This window comes from Rhagoletis pomonella, unplaced genomic scaffold (assembly GCF_013731165.1).
Source record: "Rhagoletis pomonella isolate Grant_MI unplaced genomic scaffold, Rhpom_1.0 Rhpom_scaffold_00002, whole genome shotgun sequence".
Classification (NCBI taxonomy): domain Eukaryota; kingdom Metazoa; phylum Arthropoda; class Insecta; order Diptera; family Tephritidae; genus Rhagoletis; species Rhagoletis pomonella.
In genome coordinates, this window is record NW_023458556.1 from 76,553,110 (window position 1) to 76,569,181 (window position 16,072).

General features: G+C 34.9%; 1 protein-coding gene and 1 long non-coding RNA gene across 5 annotated transcripts in view; one reads left to right on the forward strand and one right to left on the reverse strand.

Annotated features, from left to right (window-relative positions):
• Window positions 1-16,072, reverse strand: part of LOC118734083 — a 197,557-nt gene that overhangs the window by 24,792 nt on the left and 156,693 nt on the right. For all 4 annotated transcript variants that reach the window (XM_036463784.1, XM_036463787.1, XM_036463786.1 and 1 more), the window contains exons 3-6: window positions 7,396-8,180; window positions 7,236-7,334; window positions 7,030-7,134; window positions 5,896-6,969 (exon numbers count right to left, since the gene is read on the reverse strand). In XM_036463784.1, the coding sequence (XP_036319677.1) occupies window positions 5,896-6,969; window positions 7,030-7,134; window positions 7,236-7,334; window positions 7,396-8,180 (2,063 nt within the window). The remainder of the gene's footprint in view (window positions 1-5,895; window positions 6,970-7,029; window positions 7,135-7,235; window positions 7,335-7,395; window positions 8,181-16,072) is intronic.
• On the forward strand, window positions 1,788-2,588 carry LOC118734084. Its single transcript, XR_004992327.1, has 2 exons — window positions 1,788-2,062; window positions 2,162-2,588. It is a non-coding gene; the product is annotated as an uncharacterized LOC118734084 (long non-coding RNA).

Sequence of the window (16,072 nt, forward strand, 5' to 3'; positions counted from 1 at the left end):
AAGCCACAAAATCGGATTTTTCATTGCGGAAAATTTTTGCGAAATTTCATTTAACCTCGTTATATCTCAGACGTTTGTGTATCGATTGATATGCAATTTGTACACAATAAACTAGATTCTATTCTAAAGAAGATGAGTCCGACTGAACTTCTTAATATTTATTTAAAACAAAATGACAAATATTTTAACACTTTTATAAAAATTAAGGAGGTGGTTTTTACAAATTCAAAAGTTGTGTTACGAAGTTTAAAATTTTTGTTTTGTTTTAATGCAGCATTAAAGGCAAATATATACGGACATTTTTGGGAAAGTTTCAGGTTTAGACAACAAGTAGTTCTAAAGTTATAACAATATTATGATAACACCCACGAGCGGTCGCTCGCCTCTAGATGACAAATATTTTTACTGGGCACTTGTACAAGTAATTTTGGAAGTAACATTAAGTGAAATTTTGAAATGCATGAATTCATCAGTGTTATATAACTACATATTACTAAACTTAATAGACATACTTACATACATAAATACATACATAGTAAATATGCACGTAACTCCATACATAGTCAAAATAGTTATTCGTACAGTGATTGTTTCACAATATTCGCAATGTTTTTAATAATGATTATTCGGAAGTTTTTCACGAACATATAGTGATATTTTAACAAAAACCATACGAATTAAATTTTAAAACTTTTTGCAAAACTTAAAAAATTCTACAAATTTTCATCTATATTTCAAAATTTTGACGGACAATTCTTAGAGAAAAATTGCGTTGAGTTTTGAGATTTTTTTTCTCAATGGTGTTGAACGTTTTCTTCCATGCAAAACTACATTTTGCTCATGGAAGCAGATATGTAACAACCTTGAGAAACAAATTCTAAAAAATCAAAGGTAATCTAAAGCGACTTGAAGCTTGCGATTTATTAACTGAGATTGAATGAGCTACAACCCTGCATACTAAATTTTTTCTAAAAACTGTCATTAAAAATTTTGATGAAAATTTGTAATTTTTTTAAGTTTTGCAAAAGTTTGATAATTCCAATTATATGATTTTGTTAAAATATGAACAGTATTTTCGTGAAAAATTAACGAAAAATTAAAAATATTGCGAATATTGTAAAACAATCACTGTACGAAAAACCATTTTGACTATGTGTGTAATTTTGTATATATGTATATGCATACATATTTAGGTATGTAGAGCTTTAATAAGTTATATTACACTGATAAAGTCATGAATTTCAAAATTTCACTTAATATTACTTCCAAAATTACTTGTACAAGTGCTGTGTAAAAATATTTGTCATCTAGAGGCGAGCGTCCGCTTGTGGGTGTCACCATAATATTGTTATAACTTTAGAACTACTTGTTGTCTAAACCTGAAACTTTCCCGAAAATGTCCGTATATATTTGTCTTTAATGCTGTATTAAAACAAAACAGAAATTTTAAACTTCATAACACAACTTTTGCATTTGTAAAAACCACCTCCTTAATTTTTATAAAAATGTTACAGTAGCCGCCATTTCGTTTTAAATAAGTATTAAGAAGTGCAGTTTGACTCATCTTCTTCAGAATAGAATCTATTCTAATGTGTACAAATTTCAACTCAATCGAATCATATACGTCTGAGATATAGCGAGTTTAAATGAAAATTTCGCTAAAATTGGCCGCTGTGAAAAATCAAGTTTTGTGGCTTTTTCGGCTTGAAGCAAAATATCGCCCTGCGACGATATGCGCAGAGAGAGGCAATTTTTATTTCGCGGATTGCGCGACCTTATATGTATAGATCTTGCTTAAGCACGACTATTTTCTTCTATGAGAGAAAACATCGAGAACAATTGAGATATTTGACCAATCGAGACAATCGACTTAAACATCGCAGACTCGCCCATCACTACAGTCAACTTTGCCCAATCCACATGAAGGGAGATCCCGATGTTTGCGCCAATTATCGCGGAATAAGTCTTCTTAATATTGCATTTCTGTCGACGATACTGTGTGAAAGACTGAAGCCATTCACGAACCTGCTAATTGGACCATATCAGTGCGGCTTCAGACCTGGTAAGTCCACCATTGACCAGATTTTCACAGAACGTCAAATCCTGGAGAAGACACTAGACAAGCAAATCAACACACACCATCTTTTTGTCGATTTTAAAGCAGCTTTTGATAGCACGAAGAGGAGCTGCCTCTACGACGTCATGTCCAAATTTGGGATCCTCGCAAAATTAATACGGCTATGTAGAGTGACGTTGGGCACAACCTTCAGCTCCGTCCGAATTGGGAAGGACCTTTCAATCTGATGCTGGAAAGCATAATAAGAGCTGCTAATATGAATCGCAGCGGCACAATATATAGCAAAAGAACGACGCTGCTGGCGTATGCAGATGATATAGATATCGTAGGTCTGAAATAAAAGGACGTAACCGCAGCATTTTTCAGTTTAGAAAAAGCAGCTAAATAGCTTGGTCTAGCAGTGAACGAGGGCAATACAAAGTACCTCCTTGCAACATAAAAGAGAAGTAATAAATATTTCCATTTGTTTATGAAAAATTTGTATAAAAATTAAAAAATATATACAAAATAATGATTATTTGAAAAATTTAAACAATCAGGCAAAAGCTTGTCTAATTAACTATCATCGTGGAAAAAATAAGCAAGATACATGCTATGAATCATAATAATAAATTATTACTGAATTCATCAAAAAAATTAAATGTTAATATTAATAACTCTTGTAAAAATTCGAATTTTGCAAAATTGCTCAAATTATATTTTTTTTTATGGTTGTAAACCGAATAAAGTGATTTGTGCGAAAAAATCCTGACCATCCAATTTTCGGTGGCCCACTTGACAGATTTTCACTCATATGCATCTTCATCACGCTCTTCGTGCGTCTTTGTACTCTACCAACAAATGCCAGCTTATAGATTATTTCGCGCACAATCCGGACCGGTTCCGGTAACACGGCTTAACAAAATTTGGTCGTATTTTATTTCAAAAACGGGGCCGACTCATTTTATAGATTTTTTTATGTTAATTTGAAATGCATTTAAAAAAATTTTCTAACACGCCCAGTTTTTTAGAAAAAAACTGTTGAAGTGTCGAAAAATGGCAAAAGTGACAAATTTCAAAAAAAAATTAATAATAGAATTTGTACGTAGTTTTTCCGAAGAAAAAAACACCTATTAATGAAAATCCAATTCGTCTGCTGGATTCTACCTCATGTCGATGAATTGATTAGAAATAAGTTAAAAATTAAAAAAAAAACTCAGTTCTACAATAGCATGCACTTGTTTTCCTACAAATACGAAAATATCAATCTATGAATTTATTTTAAAAACAAAGTGATTTCAATAACAAATCAGCATTAAAAAATCAGAATCCGAGATAAATCATTAGCCAGTCTTTTGTCTCTTAACACCTTCCGCGATCTGGAAGACGATCCTGAAACATTTTCTTTTGTGGATCGCATTATCATCGCTTTTCAAGTTCCAGCAATAGTCAGCAAGCTTGTGGAGGTTTGATTTCCTATCATACCGCTTCTCCATAGTGGCTATGTCCTGGTAGAATCGTTCGCCATGTTCTTCGCTAGTATTTTTTTTTAGTTTTTCACCCCTTTCAACTTCATCCATCGACTTTTCTTCGGGAATATTTTTCCACACTCAACAGTTTTTTACTCAAAAACTGGGCGTACTAGAAACATTTTGTAAATGTATAATTAGAGACTAAGCGAAAAATGGTACAATGTCCAAAAGTACGGAAACGCAAAAAACCACATTTCGTGCCCAGAATTAGAGAAACAGTTGATTCACGTGGTGTTTATTGTTGGCACTTACGTAAGTGCAAACACTTGAAAATTTAATTTTGGCTTCATAAATTCGATTGTATTAATAAATAAGTATATAAGGAATGAAAATACTTCAAGAGGAAATTCATTATTCCTTAAAAGCACAAAGTAAATGCAAGCAAAATGCAAACACAAAACAGCCGATATGCACTTTGACACTTTATTCATTTTTACTCGGCGAAAAAGTCCGGGCTCTTTCGGGTAGGAAGAAGACACTTACGGGAATGGTTTCTGGGCTGTTTTGGGATCCCGCGGGATCCCTCGTTGAGTAAGGGAAAGAACCTATTATTGTGTCAGAAGATTTAATTCCAAGCAAGCTTCGAAAGCCGTTGAAACCGTCCTGGTGTCCTGATTCGGTTGGTATCTGTTGTATTTTTGTATTTTTAGCAACTGTTCACTCTAATATTCGAAAACGCCTCCATATAATCAGATTGCACTTCTAATGTAATTTCAAATATGTATGTATGTACGTATGTACTAGGAATGTTAATCCAGGGATCCCGGCATTTTTAAGGTCCCAAAAATCCCGGGATTCTTGGCAAATAGTTCCGGGATTTTCGAGATTTGTAATTTGCACTGATGGCAGTAATAAAAACTCCTTTTCTTGACCAGTATTGGCTATATATTCTTTTTTTATTTAATAATTAATATTTTTTTATAAATCTCTAGCTCATTACACATATAACACTGCGCGATAGTAAATTGTAAACACAAATATCAATATATTCGCGAAATCATGGGGCAAATATAGTAAAATTCCGTTTTTAGTTTTTCACTCTGACATCAGTAATTCAAAAATGATTTCAAAAATTCAGAGAAATGTACCGAGAGAAGAGAAGTTTTTGGTGCAGAAGGGCTGGTAAGTATTAAAAATGTCCTTTTAAAATTTTATCCTTGAAATTTTGCAATATTTGTTTTTGAAAAAATTAGATGTTAAGGACTTATATAAACTCGATAACATCCTCGAATTTCGTCATTCTAAGTTTACCAGCTTAAAAAATTACCTATTCGTCCTTGTGAATCCAAAAAATTTTAATCTTTTTAAATTCTGCAGAAATTTCCTCTTGCATTTGGTACCCATATTTTTATTCTACATTGCATTGAATTTTTTAAATAATTTTTGGAATTAATCATATCTTTGAAATTACAAGGTCTTTAAAAATAAATGTTGACGTCAGTGAGAAAAAATAAAAACGCTACTTTAAATAAAAAAGTAAGTTTCAAACCCATTTATTTTATGGTAGGAGAGCTTCTCAAACAATATAGAAGCAATATTCCGATTTAATGCCGGGATCGGGAAAAGCTGAAAAATTAACATCCCTAGTATGTACATCCATACATACATAAGTTAAACAGGTTAGGAGTACATTGATGTTTATAAGAAAAATTTTACAGCTTAGGTAGTATTTTATAAATTAATTTTTCTGGTCAGCTTAGGTACTATTTTGGCGAACAGCCTTGCAGGTACTTTGTGTCATAGTTGTTGTTACTGTTCCTTATTCTGAAGAGTTCGTATGCAAAGAAATTGCAATAGAAAAATACACTGAAAGAACTCAACTTGGAGCGGCTATAGCGAGCTAACTTTTCAAAACGCTCTTAGGGTTTTGTTACCGTTGTGTGATGTTCAGTTTTTTTAATTTTTCGAATTATTATAAATCTTGTACAAAGTTTAAAACACTGAGTTATATGGTTTTCGCTGTATTATGAACAACATTTTGCAAAAAACTAAATTAAATCTAATAAAAAAATAAATGGCAAGAAGTACTATTTAGAAAACTTAACTTAAATTGTATGAGTTTAGAAAGCTACATATGTACATTCAAGGAAAAATATGCTTGAGATATGATTTAGTTTCTACCGAAAAATGCAACCTTCTCTTTGCCCTCCACGCATAAACACTAAGAAAAGGGCGATGAGAAGGCAACATTTTTTGTAGAAACGAAATCACCATTAGATTTTCGAACTTAAGAATTCTGGGCGTCCACTTTATTAACCAATCTTTTTCTGTTCGCTTTAGTACTGTTCAATGTCCGGTTATACTCACATAGCGGCGGAAACTGTGGACGGTAGTTGATTTACCACTGGTAAATTTGGTTGAGCGGTGCTTTCTTTACCATAATTCGGCAATGGCTTACGATGTCCTCTAGGATTTGTATTACTTGTATTTTCAGGTGTCACATTTCCATGTAAAGCTTGTTGCAGAAGAACTGTGTTGGTCTTAGTTTGTTCTTGTGGTTTCTGGAGCTGATATTTTTGTTGTAGTTGCAACTGTGGCTGTTGCATTTGTATTTTCTGTGCTTGAACTGGTTTTCCCTCTTTATCTTCCCCATTCTTATCCACGGATTCATCAGTCTCAGCATCGTCATCGTCGTCATCATCATCATCATCATCATCATCATCGTCATCGTCATCACCATCGTTGTTGACTTCATTGTGTTCACCGCTATTATCGTCGTCGTCATCATCATCTCCTTCGTCATCATCATCTTCATCATCGTCGCCCTCATCATTCGCATTATTTGTTTGCTGTTGTTGTTGCAATTGTAGCATTTTTTGCTTTATGAGATTGCTGTTAGCAGTCATTGCCACCTCTTCAGTGTGCACTTGTTTGTCCGCCGCTAATGCATGCGCCTCGGAGTAGATTTCTTCCCTCGGCATTTGCACAGTTCTGCTATGGGCTTCATTATTTTCCGTCTGCTCTTCCACTTGTCGATCACTTTTTCTAGCGCAACCAGATGCAACGGCTTCATCTCCCTCGGACTCATCACTCTCCGACTTCTCTTGCTTGACCACGCGCTCAACATGAGCGAATTGATCTGTCTGCTGCGCAAGAGAATATGCTTGCTGTAGCTGCTCAGTGCTATCTGCTACCATGGGTTGAGCGATGGTTTCATCGCCCTCTTCACCATTATTGGTGTCTATGACGCGCTCATGGAGACTAACCCCGTTGACAAGGCTCTTGCGCAGGCGCCAGGCAAATGTTCTCGAAATATTCAACTCGTTGGCTATGACGGTAGTAGTGGCTTCGCGCAAAATTAATTGCTTTGCCAAAGCGATTTTTTTGGAATCCAGCTTGATTCGAGTGCGCCCTTTACGCTTGTTATTGACCATATGAAGTCTGTTAAGGAATATAATAATTTAATTACCGTAAATATCCATCTATACAATTTCCACTTACTTTCTATTGTGCAGATAAAGAGCATTTTCCGGTTTACGTATGCCAGCACGTTTGGGAAAGTTGTTGTATTCCACTATATTCTGTTTTAGAAGCTGCTGCAACGGCCTGCAAGTAATAAGTACAAAACAAGAATACATACATATGTATTTGCCTCGAAATGGTTAACAAGGACAGTTTTTTTTTAATCTTAATTCAATTTAATCTACATTTTAGCAGCTCGTGAAGGACAGCCCGTGCGTTTGTGCCAGCCCAAGTGGTGCCCGGTGGGAAACAAAACGTGACAGTCAGAACACTGCATAGGACGCCTAGGGTAAAATGCATTTTATTTTTCAAAATATCTTCGTTTAACGGAAATTAAACCCTTACGTTTGATTGCGTCGCTTTTTGACGCAACGTCCGCGCCGTACATGCTTTTCAAGGAATCGCTTGTAAAAGTACGTCTTTTTGCAATTCGTGCACTCATATACGGGCCCCTGGGTGCCATGTACGCTCTGCATATGTGCTTTTAGAATTTGCTTCATCTCAAAGATTTGGAGACAATCCGGACATTGGTAGCCACGCAACACAGTCTGATCCATGCCACCGTAAGTAGGAATGCTATCGATGTTGCTTCCGCCGACCACCAATTCATCGCCTGGTGTTAATAGTTCTACTTCAGGCATGAGCGGCAACGGATCATCATCATCATCAGCGCATTCGTCCGAATTCGCTCCGCTATTGCCCGCTCCTGAATTCTTATGGGGACCGTTTATTTTACTCAATTGTTGCTGCATATATTCGTGCATCAGTCGAATCGAATGAAAATCAAATGGTTGCTTGTAATAAGGAAACTTTATTTCTCCGTCATCCTCCTCGGTTATTGCACTAGCCGGGAGTCCGCTGGCACCGATATTCGAATATTCTTCATTGTCGCTGCCGCCATAGCACTCCATTGCGGCAACCTCAGGAACTTGTTCGGTGGAGTCGACTTCCTGTTGCACGACCGAAGCATTGCTCCCGGCTGAGGTTCTACTCTCGAACTTTTGTATGAGCAGTTGTTGTCGAAAGAAATTGTCGGCATCTTCACACTTTTTCTTGAAGAGACACGCAGATATCGCATTTTTGGCACATGTTACACACACTTGTTGCGGTAGGGTGTCACCTTTTTCAATCTGCAACAACAAAACATATTTATACATATGTATGTATATATGGAGTCACTTAAGGTTTTAGGAAAATGTTAAAGAAAATAAGAAAAAAGGTAAGTGCGCCTGGGCCACACTGGAGACGTAAAACTTACGTTACATACATACATATCTATTTTGTCTCATAACCAATATACATACATACATATGTACATACATACCTCCATCTGCTATTGCTTAAGGTTATATTTTTTGTCTTTTTTCTATCTAGATCCCTACCTCTACCCCTGTTCGGTCTAATTACATTTATGTTATTCTGTTTTCCTTTATCTTAATTTTTATCTTTATACTCTATCGATAACAAAATCGATAGTAACATCCAATAAAATATCGACAAATATGGATAAAAAAAAATCGATTAATACTAAAAAAATCGATAAATATCGATAACAAAATCGATAAGTATCGATAACAAAATCGATAAAAATATCGATAACAGAATCGATAAAAATCTATAACAAAATCGATAAATATCGATAACAAAATCTATAAAAACATCGATATAAATATCGACAAAAATATCCACAACAAAATCGATAAAAATATCGATACCAGAATCGATAAAAATATCCACAAAAAAATCGATAAATGTCGATAATAAAATCGATAACAAAATCGATAAAGATCAATAACAAAATCGATAAAAATATCGCTAACAAAATGGTTAAAAATATCGATTACAAAATCGATAAAAATATCGATTATTATATCGATAAGTTCCGAAAATATCGATAGCAAAATTGATAACAATATCGATAAAAAATCGATAACAAAACCGATAAAATTATCGATTATTTTATCGATAAGTCCCTAGAATCCCGAAAATCTCTAAAATACCAAAATAGTTCTCAGATTGAGTCTCTGTGTCTCTCTTCACATCCTTTCCTCTTTAATTACCTTTATTTTAATCTTTCTTCCCCTATCTTCATCTTTACTTTTATCGGTATCCTTATCCTCCTCTTTGTCTTTACTTTTTAACCGACTTCCAAAAAAGGAGTAGGTTATCAGTTCGTCGGATTTTTTTTTTTTTTTTTTTTTGTTTTTGATGTATGTTACCGCATAACTTTGGACCGCGTCAACCGATTTCGATAATTCTTATTTATATGGGAGTTGAAGTCGGTTTTTTTTTTTTGCTAAAAATTACTAGTATGTTTATCATTTTCTTCATCTACATATTCCCTTTCACCTTTGCCCGTTTAAATTTACCTTGGTTTTCATTTTTGTCTTTATCTTTACGCATTTTTGTTTTTGTTTTTATTTTTACTTTTGGCTTTATCCTTTTCTTTATCTATGTACGTAGTCACCTTTACTTTCATTCTTGTATTGGTCTTTTTCTAAGTGTTATTCTTTAACCTTTTATTAGCAAATTTTTGTTAAATTAATGCCATATGCATACACACAAGAAGCACTTGTTTCAGCCCCAACCATTCCCGTTGCATCATTTCAGTTGCACCATTTCCGTGTGCAATTTCCGTTGAATTTTCCAACTTACTCCCAACCAACCAACCGCCGCTAAAGAAGTTTCACTTCACATCTTGTATTGGTCTTTTTCTAAGTGTTATTCTTTAACCTTTTATTAGCAAATTTTTGTTAAATTAATACCATATGCATACACACAAGAAGCACTTGTTTCAGCCACAACCATTTCCGTTGCACCATTTCCGTTGCATCATTTCCGTTGCACCATTTCCGTGTGCAATTTCCGTTGAATTTTCCAACTTACTCCCAACCAACCAACCGCCGCTAAAGAAGTTTCACTTCAAAAAAACATCTCAATTAATATAGGCATTTAGTGAAAGGGATTTAAATAACCGATTCGAAGTATTCAGAAATTTAGGGAAAGAGTGAATCGAGCAGATGTTTACCCTAACCTTTTCAGATGCCCAGACCCCGAGATTTAAAAATAGAATTATAATTTTTTTACTTTTGATGGTTTTAATTATTATTTGTTAACAAAACTTAAACTTAACAAACAATTCGTTAACCCTGGAAGACCATGATTATTCTGAGAATTTTTTCTTGTGCCGAATTTCCACTAGGCATTGAAATGACAAAAAATTGATGCCATTTAAAAAAAATGCCATGTGGAAATTGAACTTATGGACTATTTTTTTAATGTAATGACACGATAACTTTTTAATGCCCGACTTTGTCATTTGTCATTTTTGACATTTAATGCCTCGTGGAAATCCAGCGTTGGAGTTTTCTTAAGCTTCATAAGTAGAATATGTTCACACAAAACTGAAATTTTTAAATACTTCGTTATATTATTAAACGTGCGATATGTATGTATGCAAGTTCTTTGGAATACGACAAATTGTTGCATGAAAAAAAATGTATAAAAATTTAAAAAACTTTCCCAAACTCTGAGATTTTAGTGGCAAACCCTGTGCCCAGAGATTCGACCCGAAGCCCCTGAATCTCAGGGTGAAAAATACAAAGTGGCAACCCTGAGCAGATGTCCTTTTAGTAGAGGCTTAGATAATAAAAATATAAAATTGTCAAGCCCATGATTCAATAATACAAGGTTAGATAATTATTGACAGCCACGGTTTGACTTTCCCTTACAAAAGGTTGCATTTACGAAGGACGGAGAAAGGGGAAGAATGAAATCTCTTGGTGCGAAAATGGTAGTAGAAAAGTACGCAAAGTAGGCAATTAGTAGTGAAATTCCGTTTGTAAATTCTAATGTATTTGCAGGAAATCTGGCATTTTAAACGAAATATTGAACGTAATATTGATATATCTACGTGAATTACGTAATTTCTCTGCTATTTAGCTGTATAAAAGCTGCAAAAGGACTCAAAATTAAAATAAAACTACTATGAGATTTATGTAAACATCCAATTTAAAAACAATTTATGTTTTCATCAGTTAAATATGCTTCATATGCATATACAAATAAACATATTGCACAAAAGCTTATACTTCTATTTAACACCAAAGCTACACTTTTTCCAAGTAAATTTGCAAAGAAGCAACACGGTGCCACTGCTAAGGGAGCGGTGCGAGAGAGACAACTGTCAGTTTATCGAGAGAGACAACTGTTAGTTTATCGAACCTTGTATTATTGAATCATGTGTCAAGCCAAACTTGATATTTTTGAATTCAAACTCAAACCTTCTAAACTTGGGACAACATGCTGTTTGACAGCTAATTGTATCATGTCGTTCAGAAAGAGCAAATCTTATCGCTCACCGATCACTGCCAATGCCAATGACTGACATCTTTCAATGTACAACGTCTTTAAGATGAATTGATGGATATATGTACATAAATATATACCCGTAGTTTGGCTAAGTTAAGCTAGGTTAGGTTATAGCCCAGTTATGCATACTTGCACTGCTACACCATTTTTTAGGTAAAAATCAAAACCCAACAGAATTCTACATGTTAAGTGCTATGCGTTGGGTAACCGCTTACACGCAAAGCCCATTTAACAGATTCTTATATGACAACTCTCATGCAACGTTAAGTATGCATAACTGGGCTATTAGAATTACTCACCTAGAATTAGAATCAATTGGTCAATGAGGTCATAGTGAAATGAGCATAGGCGAGCACCTGATAGGGTCGGAAAGAGATAGGCATGCTCAGCGCAGGGCACTTGCTTATGGAATTCTGCCAGCGTTGGGCATGACTGCTTTAAATCGTTTCCTCGTCGCGGTAGCTGCGGCAGAAGTCATGTGCCTTTCAATCAAGCAGTGGCCGGTGATAATTTCAGTGACTTGCCTAAGTGAAGGACGTTCTAAACCCGTGCCGGCCGCCCTAATACTAAAACATCTGCATAAGTGTGTGTGTTATGCGCGTCCCGTAGCGAATGTCTTGCATTAGTCACTTAAGTGTCTTGTACGGCCGTGTTAATTTATAAATGACTTTGGGCTCCGCTTATATAGAAGTCGTTCATGACTTTTTCATACAAATGGTAATTTAGTCGTTGATGGCCTCTGCATGATTTTGTCATGCAGTGATCATTAATAACATTCGAGCGACAATGGGTCGTATGAATAAAAATAAGCAATTGCTTTTTCTTAAAATTTCAGACCTTTCACTCGTTTATTCAAACAAAAGTGAAGTAACAGGTATGAAATATTAAGAAAAAGCAATTGCTCAGTTTTTATTCATACGGCCCAATGTCCTGCAATGAAAAAGTTTATAAAAGACCGCTGCAAGACAATGTCTGTTATAAGTCTTTGATAGGAATACACCTGAATGACATTTTCACCAGTGTCATTGTCAGCTATATGTCGTTTAGGATTCACAGCAAGTGCGACGATGTCACTAAATCCTCATTAGTGACGGTGCCACCAGTGACCATTTTCGCTAGTGGGGTGAGAGGCGAAAGCATAACTTCGTGCATACACATCGTTAGCGTTGGTGTGAAAACACGAACAAAAAACTACACAATGTGCAAGTTTTGGCCGGCATTGTTCTAAACGAATGAGTGGGCCGTACCATTTCTTGTCGAAGCTGGGCCGGGTCGGAGGATTTTTATTTACTCTTTCGGATAAGTGTGATTTAAATCATCATTTCCCTCCTGAAAGAGGACATGTCAGTTAGGTACCGTTAGTTCGGCCTAGAACCTGAACCATAACATTAATTTCTTTTGAATACTGCGATACACCCGAAACAAAACCTGAAAGTCCGGTACATATACACATATAAATTCAAGACCGTATTTTTGCTTAAATTACAAATTTCGAAATTTTTATGCAATTGCATTAGGTGAGGAACCAAATTATTTAAAAAAAAAATTATTTTAGGTAGATACTAGATGTTTGGCAACTTTCATACACATTTCTGGAATCAGCGATTGTCAAATTTGAAAAAATTAAGAAAAATATGGGCTTATTAAACTTTAACCGATGAAAACGTCCAACAAGCTAAGTCTATCAATTTATTGTTATACATCATTTTAAAGCTCCATAAATCCTCTTTGTAAAGCCTGAGCTGTTTAAAATCGGATGAAAACTAGTCAAGGTATTAATAGATAAGTGAATCAAGTACGAACATAACGGTTGTTTTGAAATAAAAAAAATTATGGGTTCAGGAACTATACGGAACCCATCTTGATGTTGTATTCGGCCATAGCTTACGGTGGTCTTGAACTAGTCTTAAGTTTTATAAAAGTGTGCCTAAAATCGGCCTTTTTCTACATGATTTGTAGGTTCAAAATCCATCGAGATCAAAATCGTAGCTGATCCTTTTTTCGAGATATCCACATTTTTATATTTCACTTTTTCAACACAATAATCCTTGTTTTTACTAATACTTATCCTTTTAACAATGCAGGAATCGTATAAAAATTTGATATAAAGGTTAATATATATATGTATATATAAACAAACATATATTATATCGTCGATGTTTTTGCAAAACGGCATATCTTACGGCAGTCAAATTTTACAGGAGAGCGAAAAAAGGGTTTTCGTTGAAGGCATAGCCTTGATAGGCGGTATTTTCTCTAGCTATTATGTTACAAATCTGTTGTTTTAATAAAGATTTCATGATTTTTATGCATAAATATCGATGCCTGGAGTTCAGGGTTACCAAATCTATTTTTTGCCACAACGGCGATTTAGGCGGTTTACAGCATGACCGCGACGCAATTATCCTTTTTCGAGTATATGTACTCGTAGTTAGTATCATTGCCGTATTGAGTGCCATAGCGTTGAGCGTTGCGCATGTCAGCTTGTTTTTTTTTTACCTTGTATGTGTTGCTGGCCGCTGTATCCCAAGGATTAGAGGTGTGTTCTACCACTCCGAATAACCTGGGTTCCAGCCCTGGTCAAAGCAATATCGCAAAAAGTATAGAAAAAAGGTTTTTTTTTTAACAGCGGTCGCCCACGGCAGGCAATTGCAAACCTCCGAGTGTATTTATGCCATGAAAAAGCTTCTCATAAAATCCATTTGCCTTCAAAGGCGGAATAAAACTGCAGGTCCCTCCATTTTTATAACAACATCAGAACGCAAATTTGAGGAGAAGCTTGCCCAAACAATTGGCGTGTAAACGTCAAAATATTATTATTACTATTATTGGAGTATCCACCTTATAAGATTTTTGAAAAGATCAGTGAAGTTACTACATTTTTTCAGGGAATATCAACAGCCGTATTTTTGGCAAGAGACAAATTATCATCCTTTAAAAGAACATTAAATTTCTAGATTACCTGTGTGGAAAAGAAAAGCATTGAATTATCAAATGAAATATCATAACTGGGCACTTGGTAAGTCTCCTGAAATTTGTGTCAGATTATTTTACGAGGCATTCATAGATCTTCAGAGTTCTTCGAAATTGAAACACACATTTCGGTCTGTGTCTCTGAATGAGTTTTGGGTTAGTGTTAGGAGTGAATATAATAAAGTAGCTAAAAAGCCTATCTTATCTTTGCTTCCTTCTCTCACAACGTATCGTTATGAAACATTGTTTTCAGCTTACAATTGTACAAAAAGTAAATTTAGGTCGAAATTGGATGATACCCTAGAAATGCGTATACAGTTTTTAGACATAACACCGAACTATAAAGCAATAATTAATAAAACAGTTAAACATTTTCATTCTTCACATTAAAAGTTATAAATTATAGCTTATAATAGTAAATATGTATATATATGTACATTTCTAATAAAAGTATTTAAATGGCAGTGCTTTTGATGTTTAGTAATTTAATGTGGGGCCCCAAAAAATGAAAGGTATTTAGTGAGGGTTACATTATATTTAAAGTGTGGGAACAGCTGCACTAGAGAAGTACATTAATGAATTGGATATGGCTTTACAGAGCATTAATAACGTTTCCAAAATATTAAAAATTCTTGTTATTCTTTCCCATGTTAGATGATAATAACGGGACCATATAACCACTACGTTCCCATCGTTGGTCCTGAGTAACACATATTTAACTTACCTTTATATATCAAGCATTTTATGCACAATAAGTCTTGAGAATACTATTCATATTCCAATAATACTCAAATTTTAGCTTCAAAACAATTTCCGTAATGTAACAGGCCCTATGGTTGCGTCTAATTCAAATATGAAATATGTACATACAACATCGAGATTTATGCATACGAATCGTAAAATCGTTATTAAAACAACAGATTTGTAAAATAATAGCTAAAGAAAATACCGCCTATCAAGGCAATGCCTTCAAAGAAAACCCGTTTTTTCGCTCTCCTGTAAAATTTGAGTGCCGTAAGTTAGACGGTTTTGCAATTGGTCGATGGGCGGTTTTACAAAAACATCAACGACACCTCTGAAGTTGGCAGGACAACTTTTTCTCAAAGCAAAAATTCCTATCGGATAATTTGCCGTTAATTATCCGTGAGAAGAATAATTTTGCCGCGAAGGAAACCAGCTAAACCCAAACTAACTATCTGATAATTTGCCGTAAATTATCCGTGAAAAGAATAATTTTGCCGCGGACATATTTTAAAAAATATCTGAAAACCAATTAAGGAAACCAGCTAAACCTAAGCTAAGTATTATAATTTAAATTGTTCAAAACGCGCTTGAGTTGAATATATTTTTTTTTTACTGAATTAAATAGTAATTTTTTTAAACCTGTATGGATCAAAGTTTCCAACTTGTTCAATATAAAACGTACATCGAATTCCATGAAAATCTCAAGTCTTTTATTTAGTTTTGTTTTTAGCTCCTTAGCCTAGCATTATTGGCGGCCCTGTTGATGTCAAACAAGCTTGAGCAGAGAGTAGGCAGGTGGCCTAAGCGGCGACATAACGGTTCCTTGGAGAAGAGACTGCGTTTATTTCTACGCCATGTGACGCCATGCGCGAGAGAGAGAGGAAATTTTTGCGTCTCTCATAGACAAGCCTGAGTAGGAGGGAGTTAGCAAGTG